This window comes from Plectropomus leopardus, chromosome 21 (genome assembly GCF_008729295.1).
Source record: "Plectropomus leopardus isolate mb chromosome 21, YSFRI_Pleo_2.0, whole genome shotgun sequence".
NCBI classification, from domain to species: Eukaryota; Metazoa; Chordata; class Actinopteri; order Perciformes; family Serranidae; genus Plectropomus; species Plectropomus leopardus.
Genome location: NC_056483.1, coordinates 21,558,506 through 21,586,352, shown reverse-complemented (window position 1 = coordinate 21,586,352; position 27,847 = coordinate 21,558,506). Strand labels below are relative to the sequence as shown.

The following is a 27,847-nucleotide window of genomic DNA, read 5'->3' as shown; positions in this document are numbered from 1 at the left end:
AACTTAATAGTGTACCTGGGTGCTCCAGCAGTATAAGCACTTGCCTCTGGCTGCATTTAGAGACATATCTTAATGCAGACTAAATTAAATTTTGTGTTTTTAAGGGGTGAGAGGGGCCTCAAACAGTTTACACATTTTTTTATACAAAGTTCAGTCATTAAACCAGTTAATTTAATTCATTTCCCAATTTAGTCATAGCATTAATTACTTAGAAATAATACATTTCAAACAAAACCTAACTTTTAATTACCCTCCCACTGGGGTCCTAAGTACTCAGTCCCACTTTTCCCCTCACCATGACACCCCTGCCCAAATTCACTCAAAAAACTAAATTCAAGTTTTCACCCACTAGTAGCACAGTTCCCTGGGGACAGACACAGCCAGACAGGGGCTCTCTGCAGCTCGACTGAGCCACACTGGACCCCTGCTGTTGGCCCGGAGGGTCCAGGCTGGAGCAGGTGAGGAGGCAGGAGCGTGGAGAGTAGACCAGAGAGCCCGGACACTGGTTCACCTCCTCACAGTGCTCCTGAGAGCAGTTAAACAGCCCCCGCTCACACACACTGAGAGGAGAGAGGGAGCAGAATCAGATCTAACATCCACCAAAAGCAATTCATTTAATATAATCATTTCAGTTGGGCATTTCATTAAAGTTTATTTAAAATACTAATGACTAGGCCTATGTTTCAGCAAAAATCTGTAAATTACGCAAAGTGGAATAATAGTGGTCAAGTGGAGTCACGTTGGCCAAACAGTTAGAGCCAAAATTAGAGTGTGATATTGAGTCCTTGGCTCCAAACTTTACTTTGGATCAATAAAGTTTTAGCTGCAGTAACATAACTCTAAACAGTAGCTGTAAAATGTAACAAGGGAGCTACAAAATGTGCTGTGAGGTGTTATGAAAATCATTGTGCTGGATTAAACAGCCAAGGCTTATCGCTCAAGGTCAGTGGTTGTATTGTTCATCTTTTTTTATATCAGTGCAGTGCCCGTCCAATCCAAATTTTACATTTCTTCATATCAATTAATGAGGTCAATAGTCAGTGTAAGGACATGACTCAGCAGTTTTGACACAACGTGAATGAGTAATGAGTAAAATTAATAAGTAGCTTTCTAGTACTGCTGCTCTGATATAAAGATTAAGATATGACTGAGACCCATAGAGTGATGATCACTGTGGTTATGCAGTGAAGAGACGTGATGAAATCAACCTATCCTGTATCTGGGAGCAGGAACATAGAGTGATTTCATCACAGCTCTTGCACCACCGGGGACACACTGTGACATACAGTTTGCTGTTTCCGTAATTCAAACACGTTAAATGCATCATTTACCTTGGCAAAGAAATTATGAATCAGTACTCCAAAAACACACAATGAACCTTAACTTTTCATACTGTTCCCATTAACCCTGGAAGAGGGAACCCTCCTCAGTCGCTCTTCCTGAGGTTTCTACCATTTTTTAAGGGCAGAGGGATGTCATATGCTGTAAAGCCCTCAGAGGCAAACTTTGATTTGTGATAATCGGCTTTAGAAATAAAATTGAACTGATTTGAATTGAATTGAATTGAATTGAATTGAATTGAATTGAATTGAATTGAATTGAACTGAATTGAATTGACTTGAATTGTATTGAATTGAATTGAACCCTCAAAATGAGCAGATTAAAGTTGCGAATAAAAAAATTTGCCTAATAAAAACTCGTCAATTTTAAAAAAAAAAAAAAACCTATAGCAAAAAATAGTTTTCAGCTTGAATGAGGTGGTATTTCAGGCATTTGAAAAAGCCATATTTCGCAAAACCACAATGGAAACACTTTTTGGCTTTCATAGGTCACATGATGCTATGATTATGTGCTTGTTGGTAGGAAATGGCTTCCTTGGGCATGATGCCGCAAACACTACAACAGGTTGTTATTGTTCGATGGAGCATTATGGCCATTTTAAAGAAAAAGAATTAGATTTTGAGAATTAGGTCATGATATGAGAAAAGAATCCTAATATAATGAGAATGAAGTTGTAGTTTTACAAGAAAAAAGTCATAATTTTATGAGAATAAACTCGGAATATAAGATATAGAGAAACGGTCATGATTTAATGAGAATAAAGTTATAATATTACGAGAATGAGGTCATAATTTTACAAGAAAAAAAGGTGGAATTTTACGAGAATAAAGTCAGATTTTTACGAGAAAGGGGATATTATATTATGGAAATAAACATATTGCCAGGGAACTATAAAACAGGCGAGAGCACAGGTCAACAGGTTACCGGGGACAATGACTGTCAAGGAGGCGCCCTGTGTTCTCGCCTATTTTATAATTTGCTGGCAATATGTTTATTTCTTTAATTTAATATCCCCCTTCTCAGAAAATTACAACTTCTTTTCTTGTAAAACTGCGACTTTATTCTTGTAATAATATGACTTTTTTCTTATAATATTGCGACTTCATTCTCGTACTCTTAAAAAAGATGTACTTTTGCACAGCATGGCCCTAAAACTGTCCTTTCCTGTCCTTTACACACCTTTTCAAAAGCTGAGTAGATCAACGAGACAGTTTGAATCCACAGTTCCTCTGTGAAATTTTGGACTACCACCTCCCAGAAATCCCTCATATGTGGCTGCTTCAATGTTTAACGAGCTTGCCATTCCATTATCGCACTTACGTCGCCTTCGCTTGAAAATAATGACAGCTAGCGTGGTGACTGCAGTAGAAATAAACCTGCTCATGTTTGCAACATTGCCATGCTTCTTAGAATGTTATCGCCAGAGCAGAAGTCACATAATATAGCAAGAGAAGTTGCATGACATCATTCAGTGGAAATGAATGTCATCTCGCAATCGCGTTTTATCAACATTTCTAAATTCTTTGCTCAAGTTTTGCACAAATCTGTAATGAAAACCTGCCTACTGATGGACTGGCTAAGCAAACTTTAGTTAATCTTCAACGAAACCATGTTTTTTAGGGGTTTAAAGCTTTATCAGCACTTGATCTGAGTAGATAGAGTCGCTCCAAGGGATCAAAGGTCACTCAAAAGCACCAAAAGCATGGAACTGTGTCAGTGTTATATTGTAGCTGTGCCCTTGTGACAATGGTGAGAAAATGCTTACACCCTCTGATTCTTTATCACAACACGATCAAAGCAGCACAGATAAAAAGAGAGGGCTGTTTTTATGATGTGCTGTAGAAATATTACATATGCAACTGGGTCAGTAAGAGCTTAAACTGAATTAACCTCCACCATGATGTTTCCTTCTGACAGGTTTAGTTTGTCTGCTGTCCTTAGTTGCAGGGGTTCCGCATCTGTGCTGCCAGGTGAATATTTAACCTGAGTATTACATAAAAAGTCAAACAAGGTTCTGTGAAATGAGCTGATCTGAATATCAGCTAGAAAACGTTCACTTGTGTCTTGATTATACCTTTTATTTTTGATTGTACCAAGTTAACTGGACCATATTTCCAGCTAAATCTGATTCAACAAATATTTTTACACTGCTTTCACACAGCTGCACTGTACCTCGCCCCCTCAGTCATTTCAATGAGGGCATTTGACTAAGAACAAAACCACCAGTACCAGTAACACCAGTCGTATTTTGAAAAATGGTAAGGAACTGTACTTTATATTATATAGAGTAGGGGATGGCTGAGGCAAAATGCATGATCCTTCCCTTCAACATAAATTACTGCATTTCCCAGTTTTGTGCTCTCATAAATGGTGTAATTTTGGAAATTTTAAAGTAAACAAATTGTTAAAACCCAGCTGTGAGTTTAGTTAACTGTCCCTCCACGAAGCCAATTTAAAAATCATTACTTCCTCCCCAGTGTTTAAAAAAATGCCTCAAAGTGCCTCACCTGTTATGCACCACCCTTTCCCTTCTCATAAATAATGAACAGTCCCTAATGCCACTCTCTCCCTCACCAGAATTTAGTGCAACTTTGGAGTGTTATTAGTCCCCCTTCCCGACAAGATAGCATGACATCATGGTCATGGTACCATGGCGGTGTCAGAGTACCTTAAGACATACTGCACACACTGACATAGTGCCAGTCAAGATGCTGAACAAGAAAATGGGTAGCAAAAATAGAAAAGAAGTTGAGTATTTTAACCAAGCAGTACTTGACCTAAACAAATTTATGAGCCACATGTTGTTTCTCTGCTACATACCAGGTATTACAGTTGTTTTGAATAACAGTCCCGGGCTGGTATGTCTTGTCTCCTTGCACACAGGGACACATAGTGATGGGTACACACTGGCCCTGGTGGTCCTCCACTAGTCCTGGTGGGCACTGGCAACCTGGAACACACATCCTTAGACCCAGTCCACCACCACCGTCATCGCAGCTGCTGCTGTCTGAACAGGAGCTCCCACAGGAACGACCACATTCCTGGTACACCTGACCCCCTGAACACTGCACCTCTGGCAAGACAGGAGAGGAGGAAAGATTTTGGAAAGGGCTAAATACAATATCAATCAATTTGGTGCCCTTTAATTTGGACATTTCTATAAATTAGCCCATAATGTGTGTGTGTGTGAAATATATATATATATATATATATATATATATATATATATATATATAAATGTGTTTTGCCATCTTCTTATACCATCATCCTTTAGCAGTTTTCTTTATATTTAATTCACAGATTCATTCATATAATACTAGACAAGTCGATCAGCTTCACTTTCATTCTACAAAACATGGCCAGTATTCCCTCAGGAATGATAAAGAGCTCATCATCTTAAAAAAATTATTTGTATTATTAATTATTTCTGGATGTATATATATATTCACACACACACACACAAACCTTTTTTCCTTTACACTTTGTATTGTGTTGTAATGTATTTCTTGGTTTTTATTGTATTACTGTTTACTGACTGGTTACATTTCCTACTCCTTGTTGTCATTTATCTTTTGCCATATTTCTGTAATTAAGGGATTTTTTTTGGTTTTTTTTTTGGGGGGGGGGGGGGGCATTTGCATTGACCTCTCCTGACATATTTCTTGTATTTTTTTATTCAGTCTGGATTTTATGCCGTTATGCCGTTTCAACTAAAACTGAAACTAATGGATATTGTGAAACACCACTTAGCCATTGGTCTCCTCACTTACGGCAGAAGGTGTGATTGCGCCAGTGGACGGTAACGCCCTCCTGAGCGCAGTGCCGGCTGTAGGCAGTGAGGACGGTGCAGTGACAGGCCCTCTGTGGAGCGCAGCCACAAACCCCCGACAGACAGAGGCGGAAATATGGTTCCCTCTCCACCACATCATGACACCGCTGCAAAATCAGAGCGGTTAGGTGCATGCGTGACGAAAAGAGAGGAAGATGAGGTCACTTCTTGATCGAGATTTAACACATTCCATGCAAACTACCTGAAAGACGGGGCTGTGGATGACAGAGCAGACTGTCTCTGCGTACTGTCTCCTCTGGGTGTAAGTGGTGCAGGGGTCAGGTGGAGCTCCTCTCGGAAGAGTACAGTGCTCTCTTGTGAATTTACTTGTAAACAACGACACGCTGTTCTCCACGTCTCCATCTGGGGTGGTAAAGTCATCGTGCTGATTCCAGGTCAGCGTTCCACACAGGCCGCGCACCTTGAATACAGTATTTGAATTCACATTTTAGCTTACACAATTGACTCAAAATAGCACAAGAACACATTCTGTAGTTAAAATTTGATATTACGTACTACTACGTTAGGACTGAAAAGGAACCACATGGAGTGTGAAGGTCACCTTATTTGCAAAGCCAGGTTGCAGGGTGATGAGGGCCAAAGGTCCATCTAAGTGCCAGAGCAGTTGGGCTCCAAAAGTCTGGATGAGGAGAAATGAAGAGGAGGCCCTACGCACAACCAGGTCCCCCGTAACCACAGGCAATGGCTCCCTCAGGCCATTCAATGTCACTGTACCTGGAAGGAAGGGACAGAGAGAACATTCAACAAAAAGAATTCTCTCCATTCTCATGGACACACTGGCCTTCAACTGCAAAATGTCAAATCAAGATGGACCGATTGGGTAGAGATTTTAAATTACCATAAACAGATGCCAAAAAGCACAATGAGATACAAAGGAACAGCAAAGTGGCAATGCAACCATAAAGACACGAAAAAACATTTACAAAGAGAGACGAAACTACCAAAAAGACAGAAAATTCCCTCAAAGAGACATATAATTACTACAAAGAGACATAAGACCCCAACCAGATGCATTAAAACTACAATACGATGCCATCTGACTACCAAGATACCTTCGACTACCAAACTGTAGCCAGTTCATTTTTGAGTCTGGGGGAACGTTTGTGCCAAATCATTGTTGAGTCCAAGTGGTTGTTTTTTCCCAAATTTGAAGAGATTCCCTCAAGGTGTTCATGAGATGTCACATTCACATGAATGGGATGGACGGACGGACAGATGGACAACCTGAAAACGTAATGCCTCCAGCCACAGCTATTACCAGCTCAGAAGGACAAAAACTTTGAGCATAAGGTAAGAATGGACCAAAACAGTAAAGATGTGGGATGTTAAATCAAAGCAATGAGCTGAAAGATGCTAAAGAAGGAAATACAGAGTCGGGTCATTTTTTTTGCGAGTTTGACACTTCAGGTACTTATACATAAGTCATTTCAGCCATTATTTACTTTTTTTAAATACTCTGAAATACATTGTGAAGGTGACGAAGCTTTCTCCTAACCACAGATATGATGTGGAAAATGTTTGGGATGAAAACAACATAAAGACTCTTCACAGGAACGATTTCACAGGAATGATTTCATTTCTCTACAAATAGACAGATTTGCCAAAAATAATCTTCATGTTTAGTGTCCCAACATAACTAACTCACCAGTATCTGTGATGGTAACTGTGGTGCGGAGCGCTGTGACTGACATCTCCCTTAGACAACCCAGACCTCCTCTTCTTCCTCCCTCTCCTGCTGCACACTCTCCACAGCGCACACTCACCACCAGCTTCCTGTCAACAAAGTCCTGAACACACACAGAACATAAGCACACACACTTACACTAGTGCATCTTACAGTGTGTGTAACTGTGCATGGTTGCATTGATCTCACCTCCACAGCAGTGAAGAGACAGTCTCCTCCTTGAAGTGAATATCTCTTTTTGTCAAAGGTGGTCACTTGTAGCGCCCCCATCAGACTGCACTGGGCTGCACACTTCTCCCCAGTACACTGCCACTGGCCTGCTGTGCACACACTGGGAGGATTAAGAGTGAAAAAGTAAAAAGATGGATGGAGATTAAGAAAAAGTGGAATGGTAATAGCTGAAAGAGACATACAAAGATGAAAGAGAGAAAACACACAGAGTTTCCCCTTACCAAGTGTTGCACCTCTGCTGTATCCTGTCCCCTGACTTGTAGGTGCGTCTGCGATGGAAACAAGGACAGTTGTCTCTCTTCAGACACTGTCCCTGGTGAAGGTAGAGGCCCGGTGGACACTCACAGCCCCCCACACACTCCTCCCTGCACTGGCCCAAGGCTGCAGCAGACCCAGGGGGTTGAGGAGACACACAGGTGGGGGGACAGAAGGACACACAGTCTGAAAACACCTGACCTCTGGGACAGACACGACCTGGATAGACAGTAAAAGAAAGGACAAAACAAAGTCAAGTGGAACAGCAGAAGGTACAGGTCACAACACTGTAAGCTGAACAGGTATGTACTTTTGTTAGTCCCACTATCAATCAAACTACTTAATGCTTTAAAGCCTGGGCAAATTGGCTTGATTACTTTCAAAAACTTGGAAAGAAGGCAATGAGCAAATAAAAAAAAATGACCCAGAAATCAGTCAGAAATTTGCAGAGAAAAAAGAAAAAAAAAATGCATGAAAATTACAAAAAAAAAGATTAAAACAACAGATTTAAAAAAAATAAATTTGCTTAAATTTGTTTAAAGTGTATGGAATAATTTAAAATATATAATTATGATAATTTTAAATAAAAATCTCTCCAAAAAGTTTCCATAGCTTTTTAAAAAATCATTCATTGACTGTATATGTGTGTCCGTGAAGGAGACAATAAAGACTATTCTTATCATATCTTATCTTATCTTAATGGTGGTTTAGCTTGGTTTAGATAGAAGACTATGATTGCCCACAGTTTAAAATTAACACATTCAACAGGACACTAAAATGGTTATATTTCATTACCACATAGAGTGGCTGTCCTCCACAGTATGATGACATGTTGCTGGGCACATTCTCGTACATAGCTGGCCAAGGTGTCACACACTGCTGGATCCCTCTCTGAGGGTGGCAGGCTACAGTACAGGTAGAGGCAGGTGTCTATGTACGCTGCTGGGTCCAACTGAAAGACACAAAGACACAAACTTATCACATGTAGTTATTTAACACTACACCTGCATCAAATTGCATGCAAGTAATGTGACTCAATTGAAGTCTCCAAAGTCAGAAGTGTAAAAAACTGCACATAATGGCTTTAAAGGAGCTGCATGTGACATCCAAAACATATCCATGACTTTGAGTCTAGTCTGATATTGTCTGCATACGCCTCTCAGCAGGGAGTCGACTGAGCCATCAGCTAGCAGCTAATGGTCCTAACAACCTGAGTGGTGCTAACAGCATGAGTGGTGCTCACAACAGCAACAGTCACGACAGAGCTAACAGTGCCAATGTAGGGGAAGAAATGGAGCCCAACATCAATATGACGTAAGAGACGTTAGACTCTTTCAAGCTGTGTGAACACAAATAATTACATATTTTTAACATCTAAATGTCGTTATTCTACATCAAGATGACGTTGGTATGAAGAGTTTGGAAGAGGTAACAACACAACTTCAAACCCATAAAATATAAATCCCAAACTTAGAATGACAACCTTCTGTCTGATAATTTCGTAAAAAAAGAGTTATTTATATATTCCTCCTCTGTGAAAAATTAATAACATTATGTGGGTTAGGGTTAGGGTTAGGGTTAGTGTTGATAGTGTTGATACACCTCACATAATGACACCGAATATGTAATATTTCTAATGACACCGAAATGTCATCTGTCATCAGTGTTCTACATCAAATTGACAGTGACTTAAGATGATGTCCTGACACTGAATTATGGTTACCCGCTGTCACAATATGAATTCAACAAAATACCAGTTTGTGGCCAGCTGGGAAGGTGGGCATTATGCTTCCGGGACGATGTGTTATCTGTGGTGCCATGATTCAATTCTTTGCTGAGGACGCCATTAATTCGCTATATCTATGCATAGCAAATAGTAGTGTGCTGCTATATTAATGCTCTGAATGTTGCATACTGCTCCTTCAATCAACACAGATACACAGTGTGAGTTTCATGGGCTGACTGAGAGGCAGACCTTGTACGAATTAATGTTTACAATGATATACAGATCAGGCACAGGTATTAGGGAAATCTTTACACGATGCATAAACACAAAATGCAAACATGTATATATGCACGGCACTATATTATCATATAAATAGGGAGTGTAGTAATGGGTGACAAGTAAAGGCAGAGTGTTAGGCAATAAAGAAATTGCCTTATCTTCATTCATAAATTATTAACCAGAATTGTATGACACGTATTCATTAATTTCATTGTAAGATAAGGTCAGCGTGATTCAAAAGGATTTTAAGGTGTTGCTACATGTAGGCTGAACTAAAACTAGCAATTAATCTTGCTACTGACAGTTGTTTTTTGATGCATTCCATGTAGTTATTACAGTTCACTAGTATACAGTCCGTGGCTCATATCATTCTAATCCATTTGTCGGAACTGCAATCACAATTGATACCTGCTAAATGATTTAATTTCAGGAGCATTTGGATTCACAGCTCATTACAGACTTGAGTTTTAAAGAAATTCTACTGAAGCATGTTTTTGTATCCACCGAGGGACTACCAGCAAATGTAAAACAGAGTTAACAAACACTGGTAATGCAATGTGACTGTTATATGTATTAGAGGTGTCTAACCCGATGGTGGCAGTGTGTAAAGGGGTCTTCCAGCAGTCGATGACACACTGACTCTGCCTGCCTGCGTATTGCAGTGTCTCCTGAGACATCACAGCTGTGACCGAGCTCAGCCGCATCGCTGCAGCCCTGAGGGAAGCATGGGACACAGAGAGAATCACTTAGTGGGGATGAATCCTGTAAAGGCATGTTTATTTTGAATACAGTAGAAATGTTTCTGCTTTCACACCATATATCATAAAGAAAAACAACAGTGGTAACGGAAAGCTATAATGGTGCAAAGAAAGTGAAATACTCATTCAATGCATTCAGTGCAGTACTTCATTCTGCTGGTCAGGAACTTTCCATGAGTTGCCAAAGCTTGCGGCATACTGGGACACAGTTCCACTCATTGTGGTGAAATCATCTATGGCACCAAGAAAGATGTTGGTTAATGATAAAATGCAAAGATGAGTGAACATTCAAACTTTAAAGAATTAGAGTTAACTAACGAACTCAAGAGAAAATTGGAAAAAACATACTACACTAGGCAGGTTTCCATTAACCCTCAAATTGTGCAAATTGAAATTGCAAATATTAGATACACCTGTTGGAAACACATCAATTTAAAAAAAAAAGTTTTAACACTTGTATGATGTGGTATTTCAGGCAATTTTAAAAAGACATATTTCACAAAACTGCAATGGAAACACTTTTTTGGCTTTTATAGGTCACATGATACTTTGGCTATCCACTTGTTGGTATGAACTGGCTCCCTCATGATGCATCCTGCACTAGAAGAGGTATTATTGCATCACAACTTCATCAACTTTTACAAAGCTGAGCAGATCATCCTGAAGTTTTAAATCCACAATTCCTCTGTGAAATCGTGGACTATCACCTCCCAGAAATCCATCAACGTAGCCGCTCTCACATATAAGGGGCTTCCATTATTGCTCACCTACATCACATTCAATTGGAAATAATGATGGCTAGTGCGGTGGCTGCAAGTGAAATAAACCTGCTAATGTTGTGAACATCCATCACCATGTTTCTTGAAATGTTGATGCCAGAGGAGAAGTTGTATAACATCACTCAACAGAAACCCAGTCATCTCGCAATTGTGTTTTATGGACATTTCGAAAATATTGCCTAAGTTTTGTGTGAATCTGCCATGGAAACCTGCCTACTGTGATTCTGAATGTGTGTTTGTATGCCTGTGTGCAATTGCATCTTTTGCATCTTTTGCATTTGTTGCACTTTGCGCACCATCAGCATTGTTGTTGTAGACTCCACAGAGCCCCCTGGTGGCTGCCAGGTGTTCCGCGGTCACTGTCAGGTACACAGTGTTGGTCAGGTCAAACTTCACTCTCACTCCCAGGCCGCTCTCCACAAACACAAAGTCCCCGAGCCAATGAACGCTCACTCCTGTAAGAAATTTAAGAAATTATTTTGTTTGTTGCAAGCTTCCTCTCTGCTGCTAAATATTGTTGATCAACAGCATTGAATTTTGTAAGGTCAGCAAGTTATATTTCTAGTCAAGGTATAGAATGCTATCACCCAGTATGTCCATCCATCCATCCAATTACAATGAATAGTCCGGAATCATGAGAAAATGTAAAAGTTTACCATTTTGGAAGAGTGGTTCTCCATTTGGAACTGGGAGATTGTTCAACGTTAAGTTCTTGTGATGAATCGAAACCAAATCTAAACCCAGCATCATCCTAAGAGCCTGAAAATGAGGGCCACAGACACATCAACATGTACGGACAAAAACACTTGTAAGCAGATATTTGCATTACTGATTTTCTAACAAATGATGGCCTTTTTATTGCACATTAGTGAATTATAAGCAAAGCAACTGGTTAGGTTGTCTTTTAGTGGCACCCAACTAAGCTCCACAATGTCACTTTTGTTTATGTATTTTAAGTGCTGCTACATCATGGCTAATGGTGGCAAAACTCTAGGAAAGTAGGCACAAGAATATGCAGCAGTGTAATGTGCCATATTTCACACCTTGCTGCAGTCTCCTGTCCCGTCACAGACTGTGCTGATGTAGACTGCCCAGGTGCCATCAGTAGAGGAGGCCAGCAGGTACGTGCAGCTGCCCTGGAAGTGGAAGTGCTTCCTGTCAAAAGTGCGATAGTGAGCTCCACCCCAGGACATGCAGGTGGCCGAGCTCTGAGGCACCCTGGCACTACCCAGCAGACCGCCACGCACTAGAGGGGAGGACTGGGAGTCTACAGAGGGAGAGGTAGTGTGTGTAATTTCTCTGGTGATGTCATATGAAATACAGTGAGCAGCTGCACACTTCTCAGATTATTAAAGTTTAGTAAGAGAAAAATAAGAGAAAACAAATCAGTGCATGTTATTAATTAAACGACATCTAGAGCAGGTAGGTTCAGTGTGTGTTTGTGCATGTGTTTGCAGATGTGCATGGATGTTCTCTGACCAGGAAGGAGAGTGTAGGTGCAGGACAAACAGGTCTGGTCAGAGGCATTCCTCCAGCTCAGCCCCCACAGGCTGCTGCAGCACTGCTCCATGGGCATGAGAGAGGAGTTGTGAACTCCAGGGAACTCCTCACAGCTCCACGTAGAGTAACACTGCCCGCGCACACCCACACCTGGATTGGGGAGGACGTAGAGAAAAGAGGAGTGAAAAAAATGGGACTGGACAATTCTGGTGTTGTCCCCGTCTTAGATGTTAACCCTTAAGACCTTGATCAACATCAGTTTTCTTGTACAGCGTTGAGATGCCTTTAGCAAGTATTTAAATCTTTAAAATGTAATTTCCTCTTCTTTCTTCTCAAAACTGTGGAAAAAAGCCATCTGCAACTTGGCATGAAAGAATGAGAGAGTTTGGATGGATTGATGGAAATGCAGAGGCCCTTGAATGTGGTCCAAGGGAGGGACTAAAACAGACTTTGTCACATTGTCACTCTAAATGAAGTACTAAATGAGCCATATTACTCAAAGAAATGTAGCAGCGTGTGACATTTCTACTTGTCTTAATGTTTTTTTTATTTTCCTGTGTTAATGTCAAGGTTAATGTCAGAGCCTGAAGCTTTAGGCTTATTTTGAAAAAGGATTGCAAATCGCTCTACCTGCTTTGAATGAATGGAAAACAATATACCAATGATTTTACTTTTTTTTTCAAGATTCAAAACACAGCTCAAGCAAATGGGCTTGATTTCTTTTGAAAACACGCGAAGAAAGCAGTGAGTAACTTAAGAAGAAATGACCCCAAAATGAGCAAAACATTAGTAAAAAGTAGAAGTAAATTTCCTTAAAATTTTCAAGGTGTTGAACAGCATCATTACTACACAGGTTTGCCTTGGGTTGGTCACAATAATAGGACACTTTAAAATATGCAGTTTGTTGCAAGTTTTGAGGAAGCATGCCATTGGCACACAGAATGAGGAATGTCCACCTCAAGTCATCGAAGACCAGCCACCTGGACAGCTAATGCAACAGTTGGTTTGCACAACTGAAACATTTCAGGACTAACTGTCAGAACTGCCCAAGGCACACCTGTGTGATGATTACAGTTTAATCAGCACCCTAATACGCCACACCTGTCAGGTGGATTATAGACTGTGTTGGCAAAGTGCTCACTAACACGGCTTAAAACAACTTTGTGAACAAAATTTGAGAGAAATCAGTCCTCTGTCTGCATAGAAATAGCATTAAATCTTTTTTGAACACATGAAAATTGGGACAAAAACAAAAGTCATGCAGTTATATTTTTTGTGCACTGTTTTGTTTTAGTGCCTGCACCTATTTTTCTACCTCATTCTCGTTAACCTGTGGTCTGAACTTACTACTCATGTCTGGAAGCTACTGTAGCTTCACTGTTGTCTGCCTGAACTATCTGCATTTTAGGATCTCACGCTTTGCTGCCGGTATTCATGAAAGACAAAATAAGTAAATCAATAACTAAACTTTGGAAAACATGCTTGCAATATAAACAAAAAATATAACAAATAAAAAGTAAATATAATTTTGTTCTGCAGCTAAAGTCAGTTTGCTTTTTAAGCTTCACACTCTATATGAAAGCTAAGATTGTTTTTTTTGTTGATGATTTCACATACATTTCTATTTCCATTTCAAATCTGTCATATTTCAATGTATTGTCTCATTTCAAATGTAAAATTAGCGTGATGCAACTTTGTTTCCTCACCCTCGGTGCAGCGTGGTCCTCCCCAGCCCTCACAGCACGCCCTCACTGTCTTGTTAACCATCTGCTTCTCCATCTCTGGGGGTCTGAAACCGACAGACACATCATGTTAAGCCCCCAAATGGCAACAAGTAATTTAATCAGACATGGCCAAAAAATAAGCTAAGTTAAAAACCAAACAAGAAAATGACCTTAAAAAGTGTCGAAAATGAAAACATATAAATGAATTAAATTTATTTAAGTATACATGTAAATATAGTCTTCTTGGTATTATTCCCTTTAAAAACATAATTTTCTAACAATCCTCCCCTCTTTTTGTAAACTAATTTTACGGGTAATTTTCTTTAATTTATCGCAAATTGTTGAGCATTTCTTGCTTAGTTGGTTTTTCTCCCTATGTTTTTGGAAAAGATCTGATTTGCTCAGGTGTTAAAAGGTTAAAAGTCATTACATAATTAATAATGTATTACTGTGAACTAAGGGTATACAAGGGAGTACAAAATCTTAAATATTGGCCAGTATCCCATTTACAACATGTTACCCTTTAATGTTCATTTGATTCTGTTGTGCCTTCCTGAGTAAAATATGTACCCCAGCTGACCAAAGTACATTACAAGTCACCTGAGGCATTGTTTTGAGAAATGTTTCACTTTATAAAGGCATCAAAAATTGCTCTGGATTACAGCACCAGGAGGGTGTGAACATGTGCAAATATTTGAGGATGTCTTTTTCATTTTATCAACATGTGACAACACCCAGAATAATTCTGTTTACCAGCAACTCTTATAATAAGATTAAGTGACCGGCCAACAGAGTGACAATGACTCAGCTTTTTACTCACTTGTACAAGAAACAGGATGCTCTGGGACCCTGTTGTTTGTAGTACAGTGCGATGCCGTCATCGCCCCCATGCTTGACTCGCATCCTGTCCACATCCAGCCTCCAGCCCTGGGTGTTGTACTGGTACACCTCAGAACAGCTCACTTCAAGCTGCAGACGCGGGGATAGGACTCGCTCCACTCTCTCCTCCACTGTGTGTTCACACCAGTGTCTGAGGCAAGATACACAGATCCAGTGTCCTCTGTAGTACTTCATTTTTAATTGTTAGACTTGATTCAATGTCCCAAATTCTTTTCTTTTGCAAAGTGCTTTGACAAAACAAAGCAAAAGCAGAAATGGGAAATATAGAAGGCAATACAACAGAAAGCCAAACAGTGCTGCGAGCAAGACGAAACTTTAAACTTAGGATAAAATTAAGATTAAAATTAAAATTAAAACAAGAGGACAAATAATGCAAGATGCAGGATGCATAATGTCAATATAAAAAATAATTCAAACAATTAGACCAAAATAAACAAAAGTAATAAAACCATAAATAAAGGGAAATAAAATAAATTTAAAAAAAAATAAATAGGTAAAATAAATAAAAATAAACAATCAAGAGAGAACAACTAAATTGAGACCTTCAAAAAGTGGTGTTGTGACTGGTCTCAAGACCAGGACCGACCTCAACTACTACAACAATGATGAAACTGAATGGTTCAGGAAGTCAGGGCACTCTACAAAAGACTGCACTTTAAACTTTGTCTCTGCTGCTGTATTGCACATAACACATTACCTCATACAAATTAAAAAACCTGCATTTTTTACACGCACCGCAATGCACCATATTGCACATATATGAATATGTATATAGCATATGTAGGTATGTATAAACATGTCTATATTTTCTTCTTTCTATAGCCTGATTATATAATTATATATAGATATATCAATTCCAATTCCTGCAATTTCAATTCCTGTATGTCAGACATGTCAGAATTGACAATAAAGCTGACTTGGCTTGACTTTGACTTTTGTGTATGGAGAAGCATTACGCTATAATGCATTTACAATGGCTTTAACCAGGTTATTCAGTGGTCTAACAGTGATTTACACAGACAGGTAAATCGTATTTGTAACATTTTATTGTTCTCACCTTTTCTTGTCTACAGAGAGTGTGCTTATTTTAATCATGCTCACCCCATTCCCATCACTGTCTGCAGTCCAAGCAGAGTCAGTAGTAGTATCTCCATGGCTCTCTCCTGAATGTTTGTGCTTACAAGTCCTGTAGAAAAGTTTGTATGTAACTTTTTTTCACATTCATAATTTCTAATTAAACATCACAATCAGTTTAAAATCATTAAATTTGCCTTGAAGGCTCAAAAGTAAAATTCAACTGGCAGCTGAATAAATTCTTCCTGACATTTCACAATAAAAGTCTGGCAGGTTTACAGCCTATTGGTGGACTTTAACCAATTAGATGATTGATTATAATGCACTGTCACTGTGAGTTATCAAATGGGTCCACATCAAATTTCTTGAACGTATATTCATTTTTATGATCGGATCGTCCTGATATAATTAACAAAAGGTGCACTCACCTTTGAAGTGCTTTTGTGAAAGCTTTGCCATTGAAAGTCCTTGGCTTGTTATTCAAAAGTTTTTGTAGTTTTTATGTCCTTTTTTCTGTCATTGTTTTTCTTGTTTCGTCCGACAGAATGTGATACACTCCTCAGTGACACTTTATGGGGGAGTGGAGCCCCAGATGCAGGGTTTTAAATGCGGGGGGTGACTCACAGGATGTACAGTAGCATCTGAACTTGCTGCCATTGGATATAAGTGGCACGGTCACAGCTGGGAGGACAGACATTGGCCACCGGACCCGTGACGGACACATCCACTGACCTCGCCCCGTCAAACATTACAGAACGCTGTAGGTGATGGTGGGGGTGGTGGAGCCTCAGCCACAGAATAAAGAGATGTTTGTCAGAGCCTAATCCTGTAAAGAGGGGCGTTTCGGGAAGGATGATGGGGGCATTTATTTAATGAAGCGTGTCAACAGACATGAGACTGAAGGCTTTTAGACTCACCAATATCCCAAGTCTGACCTCTTGACCCTGGAGCGAGGAGGCTCAAACACAGCTGTCACCAGTACACCTTCATTGAGCCCAGAGGAGAGGACGGAGAAGCAATAGTACTCATGTCACAAGAGTTAGCTTTAATTCTATAAGACAGGGGCTGAAAGAAAGACAGAGAGAGGACACCCGACTACATATATTTTATGAAATTGAGATGCATATTAAACTGGGCCTACATTAACATGTAGGGCAGCCTAAAGTGCCATGTAGCCTATAGAGTGCCCCATAGGTGACGTTTTTTGCAGGCCAACCCGGAAGCTAACATCGTCCCTAGTCTCTCGTCAAAACGCCTATGGGATTTTTCCACTGGATTTAAGATTATTGCAGAAAACAAGCTCTCTTGTAAACAAATGTTTATGTTCAGCAAGATGATCTTCACAAATGAACATCACTTTCAGGATTTTTCAAATGTAATCAACAGAAGTTAAAAGCTATTGTTGGACTACTAGGAGCTACCCGGCCATTGCGTTGCCATTGCTATGAGGCTGTAAAGCCGTGTTCAGTGTGGCTCGATGTGATGACGTTTTGCAGTCTTATTTAGCCACTTTTTAGCAATCACCTTTTGTAAGACACACAGAAGCTTCAAAGTTCGCCAGTGGGATATTTACCTACACTTTTTATGATGTAGATCAAAACGTGAAGGTCTCTTTAACTTGTGTTTACCACAGACATGCTGTAATTTCAGGCTTCTAACCAAAAAATATTCAAAAAACACACTGACTCTGAGATGAGGAAATCAAAGGTGCCAAAAGGCTAATTCATTGCTGGGTTTTAACTCATTACTGAGGTACTCTAATAACATAACTTTTTATGGGGTATTCAATACTAATGTCAAAGGCAGAGTGAATCCTCAGTTCAACTGTATCTGTGGATGACTTACTTAGTGCGATGTCCTACCTTAGCGAGTGGGATTTGGGTCTTGTCTATCTTTCTTGCAGTTTGCTGCTAACTAATCAGCAGCTGTAGCATGGCTAGGTGTGTTAGCCTCACCCTCTGCACTTTTGTTGGTTTCTCATGTGGACAGTGTGTCAAGAGTCTCTTTCTTGAAGAGTTACAAAATGGTCCATTGTGGTTCACAACAATGTCCTTACACTTGGAATAATATTATCTTACAGCTAATCTGTCTATACATCAATAGCATGCAGCTGTTAGCTAACTACCCCAATGTTATATGTGTCGAGTGAAGTGTGTTAGCTAGATCACGTGATCGCACAAGGATTCATGGCTAATAGTAATCCTATCATTACCCCTTGAAAACCTGGGCAAATTGGCTTGATTTATTTCAAAAACATGGAAAGAGGACAATGAGAAATTTTAAAAATAGTTCAAAAATTTGCAAGAAATTAGTAAAAAGTACAAGACAATTAACAGAAAATTAGCACAAAAAACAATGGTAAATTAAACAAAACAACAACAAAATGACCTTGAAAGGTTCTTAAAAACTGAAATAATTTTAAATATAGAATTATAATAATTCAAAATATACTTTTCTGGACATTTTCCCCAAACTTTTATAGATATAGTTTTCTAAATTTACTAATTTCTTGCAATTTACATAACATTTCTTTCCAAGTTGCTCATTCATCATGGGTAAAAACAATTTGCTTGGAGTTCAGAGGTTTAAATACTTTCAGGGGGTTAACGGTGTATTGTAAATTAAATGGTTTTGTTTTCCTTTTTATGAATAGGCTTTTTATGAATATTTTTTTGCTAATAATGTGTTGGAATGATAATAATGTATTTTTTTAGACATACTTTATTTTTTGAGAATATAAAACATCTTAAATTAAAACTTAAAAATAATTTGTAATTCTTAGGACCCCAAAGGAGTCACAGACCCCTTGTTGAAGCAAACAATGTGTCATAATTGACTTCCAAGCAAACTGTGGAGCCCTGGAGACATTGTGTGTCTTGATAGAGATAGCAATGAGCTGGGTCACTTTGTTAGTTAACTGCTTTGTCACCATTTATTGGAAGAAAGGGTCAGAGAAGGGTGGATAGAGAAACAGAGGAAGATCCTATATGGGCCTTATAATCCAAAGCAGTCTCTGAGTCTCTGTGGGCCCTCCATCCTTGCTCTCTGGATCTATGTCTCTCTCACACACCTTTTTTTTATTTCCCTTTCCTTTCTTTTTTAGAAAACTGATTTCCCTTTCTTGGGGTAAAGTCATGAATGTGTACATTGGTGATCCAGTAGTATACGTAGACATTCAATGGACTGTGTTGAGAGATGTGTGTATTTGGTTATAAACCAGAGTATTGGATGAATTGAACGTTGACCTATGTTGGTGCTAAATAAAAAAGTCTGGGAATTACCAAAGTGATCAGATTTCATCCTGTGGGATGCATGAAAATGTGGGCCAAATGTCATGGTAATCCATCTGATAGCTGCAGAGACAATTCCCCAAAATCACAAAAAGGAAAAGTCAGGTGATTATCAAGGTCAATAGGATTCATCCTTTGGAGACCATGAATGCACCAAACCACAACATACTATCACATCAATCACACTTCTGACAGTAAAAGTACGACACCAATAAGAGCTAAAAAATAAAATAAAATGAAATAAATGAAACATTCCTGCCACATCATTTAATCCATGCACACATGGGTGTTCTTTAAATGTAGTACTTTTTCTTAAGAAAGATTAGTATTGATGCCAAACAAGCCTCATATAATATATAAAAAGAATACAATGTTCAGTTGAATGAAGAAGGGAAACTCACTCTAAGACTTAAAGCTTTCGCTTTCTTCCTCACAAAACAAAATCATAGAGGAGCCATTTCTAATGAACCACATATCTCTAACAAAGTCAATCTGTGATCAGATCTGCTCTATCTCTCACTGCTTTTAAATCAGAGCTATAAAAAAACTTTTATTTTTTATTAAATCTAAATTTGCAGGATTTATTCATATCTTGCACTGCCTTGAGTTCATTTTTAATGCCTTTTGCAATATCTTATGTAAAGCAATTTAGATTGCCCTAAAGGTGCCAAACAAATAAACTTGCCTTGCCTGCTGAACCTGATATTTCATCATGTTTACAATCCACTGTTGACCAATCAGCCTCCGTCACTGCAAAGTAGGTGGTTAAATATAAGCAGCAGCCCACTGATTCATGTTTCCATAAGAACGATCTTAGATTGCTGAGGCAGGAGGATTGGACTGATCAACCTTGTTTTACAAACTGCTCGAAGCAGAAGGACAACTACAGGTACAGTAGCTTGCTCCGTTTCTTTTGTCATTATTCAGAGGTGCAAGAGTTTCTCAAGGAAACATGGGAGCATGCAGTTTATTTCCTGAGTGTGCAGCAAAGACAGTGAAGGAAGATCTGAGAGAGGGACAGTGTTGACTGCAAATGTCAGAGGCTGATACATACCACTTGTGCTCCTGTGGAGAAGTAGAGGAGAGACTAATAAGTAAAAAGCAAAGAGAGCAAAGGGAACGAGCAACAATTGCTTATCCAGCTGTAAAGAGAAGAACAGGAAGAAAGAAAGATGGGCCAAGTGTTTCCTTGGAATTCTGCATGACAGGTTAACTGGGGTTATGATGCTTTAGGCTATACGATAGCTTGCTTCTTCACTAAATTCATGTTGTTTTTTTCTCACTATGTTACAGCCATGAGGCTTCTCTGTCTACTGCAGCTGGTCTGCTTGACTGTTTGTAGTGCTTCCAGATCAAGAGACTGGGCTCATCATGGTGCCCCAATGTTCGCCGATCTCACAGCGCGTGAGATGAAAGCTGTCAGGGCTTATCTGCATGGTATTCCAGAGATGGGGCTCACTGATGCTCGTAGCAAGACTCTGATGAAGAACAGCATCATGCTGATGGAACTCCATCTGCCAAGGAAGCATGAAGCCCTGAGAGCTCTGGACCGCGGGCAGGCCAAACCCCAACGTGAAGCTCGTGTGATCGTCCAGTTTGGGAACCAGACCAAACCCAACATCACTGAGTACATTGTCAGTCCTCTGCCATCCCCAAAGACCCACAGAGTTAAGACATTCAAGGGGGATAGGCCTATCCACTTTGAGGCGAGGCCCATTACTGCTGCAGAGTATGAGCATATAAATAATATGCTTGGGAAAATCGCAACAAAAGCTCACAAGCTCCTGTTTGAGACCACAGGAGGGTTTTCTTTTAATAACTGCTCTGACCGCTGCCTGACGTTCTCAGATGTAGGTCCCCGTGGGCTGGGTTCAGGTGAGAGGAGAACCTGGATCATATTACAGAAGTTTGTGGAGGGTTATTTCATCCACCCCATTGGGTTTGAGATACTGATCAATCACAAGGACCTGGATCCAGAAAAGTGGACAGTTGAGAAGGTCTGGTACAACAGCATGTACTTCGACAGTGTTGAGGAACTGGTAGAAAAATATGAATCAGGAGAGGTGGAGAAGTTGAAACTGCCCGATCATGACGACAATGACCACTACTCCACCTACATCCCCCGGGGTCACACCAACACACCCACTAATATCCATGGGCCAAAGCTTGTTGAGCCTCAGGGGCCTCGCTATCATGTTGATCGCAACTTTGTTGAATATGCCGGATGGTCTTTCGCCTACCGAGTCCGCTCAACAGCTGGAATTCAAATCTTTGACCTCCGTTTTAATGGAGAAAGGATTGCCTATGAGATCGGCCTCCAAGAAGCTATTGCCTTCTATTCTGGTGATACTCCTGCAGCCATGCAAACAAAGTACATCGATGCTGGCTGGGCAATGGGCAGCTCAACCTTCGAGCTGGCACCTGGAATTGACTGTCCAGAATTTGCCAGCTTTTTTGATCTATACCACTACTTTGACACAGACAAGCCTGTACGCCACCAAAATGCACTCTGTATTTTTGAGATGACCACTGCTATGCCTTTGAGAAGGCATTTCAACTCTGACTTCAAGGGCGGATACAACTTCTTTGGAGGGCTTGAAAACACTGTTCTGGTGTTGCGGACAGCCTCAACGGTCTATAACTATGATTACATCTGGGACTACGTTTTCTACCAGAATGGGGTGGCGGAGGTCAAGGTCAGCGCTACCGGATACATCCACTCCACTTTCTTCACACCTAACGGACTTAACTATGGTAACAGGGTGTACAACTATGTGCTGGGTAACCTCCACACACACCTCATCCATTATAAAGTGGATCTGGATATTGCTGGTAAGTATAGTTGTACAATTAGCACATTTTTTAAGATCAATTTTAAAGCAGCAACTCTTTATTGACAAAAAAAAGAAAAATAAAATTCAAGATTTGTAAAAAACCCAGTCCACTATCCCATGAATTGCAGCCATATTGGATGATTGTGTACCTAACAATTTATGTCCGGTGTAACATGGACCAAGGTGGAAAGTAAGGGTATAATGTATCAGACTCAGATAGGAGACCAGAGTTTACGTCTTGTCATGCCCTATCATAACAACAATCGTTCCTCAAATACAAGAATTATAGTTTGTCAACCCCCTTAACCATGATATATTTGCCATAACAACAATCATTTCCCATATCATAGATGCCATGTGCAGCTATTGTTGTGATCATAACTGAATCACTTTGGTGGTTAAACTAGTCCAGTGTTTTGAAGAATCCCCTAGTATGGATCTTCTTGTTTGGCCATAGAATTGAGAAAATAAACAAAAACATCATACAATATTTTACAGACAGTGGGTTACATATACACCCCCACTGTGGGTTTTTAAGGAAAAATGGTAACTTATCATTCCTTTTACACCAATTATAAAACCTTGTGTTTATTGTATTTTGAAGCTGTGAAGGCTGTAAAATTAGGTGAAAGAAAGGGCAGACAGAAACATTAACTTTGAGTCTTTTATTGATGCCAATCCAGATACAGCGGTCTTGACTTTACCCTGTCATAAAAATAGTCTTGGTTTAGCCTATTGAGCCCGCAAGACTGTTTTGTTTTTTTAAAATGTGTGATCAAGGCTTTCTGTGATCAAGGCTATGTGCCAAACAAAATTCACTAACATAAGCTGAGGAATGGAGACTTCTGACGTAAAAGTAAATTTACTGTACAGTGTCTCAATAGATCGTATATACCTTGACATCTAACCTTTCCTGACATCTCTTTGCATTCAATGTGACACAGGTCGGGAGAACAGCTTTGAGACGATAGATCTGAAATTCGTCAACTTCACAAACCCCTGGAGCCCAAAGAATTTCGTCGTCCAGTCCAAACTCCACAGGACAGAGCAGAAGACCGAGCGAGCTGCCGCTTTCCGCTTCGGCAAAAAGTTTCCACGTTATGTGCACTTTTACAACCCCAATGAGAAAAATAAGTGGGGACACCAGAAAGGTTATCGTATTCAGTTTAACTCACATGCCGACAGTGTGCTTCCAAGAGGCTGGAAAGAAGAAAATGGCATCAGCTGGTCGAGGTAATAAAATATTTTCCCTTATCTTGCTAAAAAAAATCTAAGATGTAGGGTAAAACATATGCCATGTTTTTATGGTTGCCACCATTCCATCCGTATTCTCCATCATCTTATACACATTTACACCAAATTTTGTCAAATTTATTCCCTGTACCTCACTGGAAAGAGCAGTCTGGGGAAAGATACAGCTTTGAAAATATTTCAAATATGGCGTAAACATAAACTGATACTGATTTTTTCTGTTTTTAGATTGCTAAAAACTAAACAATCGAGGCAACATTCACTCAATGCCCCATCAGGATTTTCTACTTACTGTAAAGAAACACTGTAATTAGCTCTATTTGGCAAAACTAGAATAACAAAGGCCTTCTTTTGCAATGACTACTTCACAGACTGCCTGTGGTGTTGTTACTATGTATGAATTCTTTATCTGTCAGGTGATATAAACAACTGACTGAACAGGAAACTTTCTTTTTGCAGGTATCCTCTGGCTGTGACCCGTCATAAAGATAGTGAAGCCACGAGCAGCAGCATTTACACCCAGAATGATCCCTGGGAGCCCACTGTGTCTTTTGAGGACTACATCCGCAATAATGAAGACATAGTCAACCAGGTACAGTGTTGGAAATTCTGTCTACAATGCACAACAGAATTTTTTTCCAAAATGTTGAACTTTTCCACTGAAAAATTCAACACACCCTGTTTCAATTTTTTAATGAGATTATTTCACACTATGATTTTTTTCCAAACACAGGAATGCTAATGAATGCTGTTAACAAGTACAGATAACTTGAAAATCAGTAAAATAAAGAACCTCAAGTATCTTACAATATCATCCTATGATCACCACTAACCTTGGTAGCATTTTCGTGAATAATTCGGCTCTGTTATGAGATTTGGAGGGGTTAGTAATGATTAACAAACAAAAGATATGCATAGTCCCTTTTTAACCTGTGCAAGGCGTCACAGTTCACTAATGGACAGCATCCTTTGTGATGTTTCAAATGGATTCTCAGAAATGTGGTTTACATTTCGGGGGTGGGGGTGTTTTTCTGTGAGATTACGTCACCAGACTAAGTTTGCTTTTCCTTGGAGAATCTGTTCAGTTCTGGTCACTCACCATCACGGTGACTCACGAATGCTGACATTTTCTCCTGTTTGCACTTTTAAGTAGATAAAACCACCTCTAATGTGTCCTATTCTAAAAGTTCTAATGTAATGTTTGCCCTCCTGTGTGCAGGACCTGGTAGCCTGGGTGACAGTGGGCTTCCTGCATGTGCCTCACTCAGAAGACATCCCCAACACGGCAACACCTGGCAACGCAGTCGGCTTCTTCCTCCGACCTTTCAACTTTTTTGACGAGGACCCTTCGTTGGCATCCAGAAGCACTATCATTATCCGGCCTGGACAGGACGGCAAGCCCAAGGTCCAGAGATGGACGCCTGAGGTCATAGGTCACTGTGTGACAGACAAGCCGTTCCACTACAATGGCAGCTATGTTGGAGTCTAATTGTGTGTTTTTGGGTTTCCCCAAAAGTATTTTTGCTCATATATCATATTAAGTAAATTGCACAATGAGTATTTAATATTAATAACAATCACTTGTAGTACATATGGTCAGATTTATCACATGTAATATCTTCTAATGAGAATTGTTTGCAATATTTACATTTCTGAAAGAAACCCAAATTATGTAATTATAAAATTTAAATAAAATAATGAACGTTGAAAAAATGAGAAAACTGATTAATTGATTTGTTTTCATAAATGAGCCTGTCATAGCTGGTCATATATATCATTCAGCTGCAGACTCTACACATTGCTCTAACATTTTGACCAGCATGAATTGCATGCATTTCTCCACCTCACCATGGATACATAACCCAGATCAGATATGTTATTTTAAAACTTATTTCTTTCAAAAACATAGGAAGAAGGTAATGAGCAGCAACATGACCCAAAAATTAACAACAAATAAGTAAAAAGACTGAAGAAGTGCTTAATTTTTAACTTTTCAAGACATTTTCTCAAGTGTTTTTCTATTTTTTTCGCAGTTTTTAGGATATTTCTTTTCAAGTTTCTTGTTGTTTTTTTGCTACGTTTTTGTAAGAAATCGAACCAATTTACCTGAGTTAAAATGTTTAAATATGTGTGAAAGGTGTTTGAAAGCAGAAGAAGCAAAGTGCTGTCGCTCTAGGTTTCAAAGGGTTGAATCTTAATCTTAAAGATACCACTACATTAAATCAAACCCCACACATGTAACCTGGCAGGGGGAGGGGAGGCAGAGTGGGGCCTTGGGAGCTCCTCTAATCCCGTGTTGGGTTTCCATGGCTGAGGTTTAGCAGCAGCGAGCATCCAGGATGCAGGATGCTCTGCATCCGCCCTGCTTGTGGTAAACTTCTGTCCCTCAGCATGCTGCGCTCGGCCCCATGGTGGGAATGTTTTTCCTGGAAAGACAACAGGCCTTACAGAGCAAACAGCCTGACTCCGGATCCTTCCCCGCAAACAGTCCAGGATACCACCTCGCTGCCCCATCGCCCCTGGAAACCTAACTTTACATACAATGTACAGAATATCAATAACAGCACACGGAGCTGCTTTGTCTGCTGCTTGTTTCACGCATTCCTAACATAGCAAATTCACTTTACAGTTCTCAGCCTAAAGGTAAAAAAGCCAAATAAATCCCAATGTTTTCATCATAGGTTTTTGAAACTTTTCTGCATATATTTTCTGTAATAAACACATAAGCCAGAAAACATAATATAGGCCAACTGCTGAAAAGAAAGTGGATTTTGCATTGGCAATGTTGGTTTGTTTGATGGGTAAATAATGAGTGTTTTTGGAGTAGAGGAAAAGGAATCCAGCCAGCAACTGTTGTCAGGATTTTCCCAGTCTAAAAGCCCTTTTTATAAGTGTGTGCTGATGTTTTACAGTGTGCACGGTAAAAGAGGGATAGTATGAGAGCTATGCACGCATGACTGAATGGACAGCGTCAATGAAGAGGACAAAAAAAACAATGTGAATTGGGTAACAAGCATTCCTATAGCTATTCCCATGGCGATGACGGGTCTGACGTCACATCAGACAAACTATAGGAACACACAGTGTATCATTTCCAACCTGCCATGAGTTTGTTCTGCTTGTACAAAAACATTCAAACAACAATACGAAATTTTATTTCGCTCATGCCCATAAATCATTAATTTGGTTCTCGTAATCTTTCTGTAGCTTTCTGGGCAGTTTGAAATGGATGAGAAATACGGTTATAAGTACCCAAAATATAAAACTGAATACTTTCAGTACATATGAGTTTTACAATATAGCACAACACTCACACACATTCAGCAAGTGTCAGTCAGACAGTGGAACACAAATTAGACATTGAGATGTAAAGATACCAATAAATAAACCAGAGCACGAAAGGCAATCTGCCATGAACATAATGTCACAAACATTATTTTTCTGTTTTTTTTTTTCATTACTATGACTTATGTTTCTAGTGTAAAGGGTAAGAAGCTATTACACAAGAAGCCTGTGATCTTAAATGGTAATGTGCTGCCACCTAGTGGTTTCTTGAGTAACTGTTTGGTCTCAATCATCAGTTGGTGTGTAGTATCCATCACTCTAGTTGAGGCAGACATATGGCAGAAATGTACAAAGCATTTTTTTACTTATTTTTCAAACTAAAACTACAAATTCCAAGGCACACTGTTTAGTAAAAGTTAAAAAGCCTTTAATAAATGGGCTTGACACCAGGGCAGGGAATGTAAAAACAAGTGGTAGCTCACAGATATACCACGGCTGATGTCAGGTGCGAGGAAATCAGAGAAGCACTAGATGATTTTCACAGGGGCAATCAATGGAGTGAGTGAGCACACACTCAGGTCAACTCCAACAAAGCACCGGTATACTCAAAAGCAGCTGGTCTTGAGCATGTCCTCTGTGTAGCGGTATCTGACACCGAGGGCCACTAACCAATTAAATTTGACGTGTTGGGACTGAGACCTGGTGTACCATGCAAGAGGGGTCGAATGAAAAACACAATCAAGTTGCATCAAGTTACACTTTCTGTTAACCCTTTGAAACCTGGATTGACATCACTTTTTTTGTGCTGCGTTGAGATGCCTGTACAAGTATTCAAACCTTTGAACATCTTCTTTTCAAATCATGGGGAAAAGGCAACAAGCAACTTGGCAAGAAATGTTCTGAAAAATTAGTAGATTTGTAAAATTATCTAATAAAAGCTAGGGAAAGCATCCAAGAAAACTATATTTATAATTATCATAATTATATATTTGAAAATATTTCACTGATTTCTTTTATTATTATTAAGTCCTTTTTTCTGGTAGTTTTCTGTTGGTTTTTTTTTTGGGGGGGGGGGGTTACCTTTTT

The 27,847-nt window shown here is 39.6% G+C and overlaps 2 protein-coding genes across 2 annotated transcripts in view; one reads left to right on the top strand and one right to left on the bottom strand.

Moving 5' to 3' along the window:
- sspo (SCO-spondin) overlaps positions 1–16,181 on the bottom strand; it is a 94,818-nt gene extending 78,637 nt beyond the window's left edge. The window contains exons 1-18 of the mRNA XM_042510441.1: positions 16,129–16,181; positions 14,948–15,157; positions 14,110–14,192; positions 12,383–12,553; positions 11,947–12,170; positions 11,560–11,662; positions 11,200–11,358; positions 10,272–10,357; positions 9,955–10,080; positions 8,157–8,313; positions 7,328–7,580; positions 7,065–7,206; positions 6,837–6,978; positions 5,733–5,905; positions 5,373–5,591; positions 5,112–5,277; positions 4,162–4,414; positions 350–560 (exon numbers count right to left, since the gene is read on the bottom strand). Of these exons, the coding sequence (XP_042366375.1) occupies positions 350–560; positions 4,162–4,414; positions 5,112–5,277; positions 5,373–5,591; positions 5,733–5,905; positions 6,837–6,978; positions 7,065–7,206; positions 7,328–7,580; positions 8,157–8,313; positions 9,955–10,080; positions 10,272–10,357; positions 11,200–11,358; positions 11,560–11,662; positions 11,947–12,170; positions 12,383–12,553; positions 14,110–14,192; positions 14,948–15,157; positions 16,129–16,181 (2,931 nt within the window). The remainder of the gene's footprint in view (positions 1–349; positions 561–4,161; positions 4,415–5,111; positions 5,278–5,372; positions 5,592–5,732; positions 5,906–6,836; positions 6,979–7,064; positions 7,207–7,327; positions 7,581–8,156; positions 8,314–9,954; positions 10,081–10,271; positions 10,358–11,199; positions 11,359–11,559; positions 11,663–11,946; positions 12,171–12,382; positions 12,554–14,109; positions 14,193–14,947; positions 15,158–16,128) is intronic.
- A 4,010-nt stretch (positions 16,182–20,191) lies between these two features.
- Positions 20,192–25,168, top strand: aoc1 (amine oxidase copper containing 1). Its single transcript, XM_042510479.1, has 5 exons — positions 20,192–20,280; positions 20,685–22,223; positions 23,170–23,458; positions 23,936–24,068; positions 24,696–25,168. The coding sequence occupies exons 2-5, from the start codon at positions 20,687–20,689 to the stop codon at positions 24,963–24,965; spliced, it is 2,229 nt and encodes a 742-aa protein (XP_042366413.1). The 5' UTR covers positions 20,192–20,280; positions 20,685–20,686; the 3' UTR covers positions 24,966–25,168.
- Positions 25,169–27,847: the final 2,679 nt, after the last annotated feature.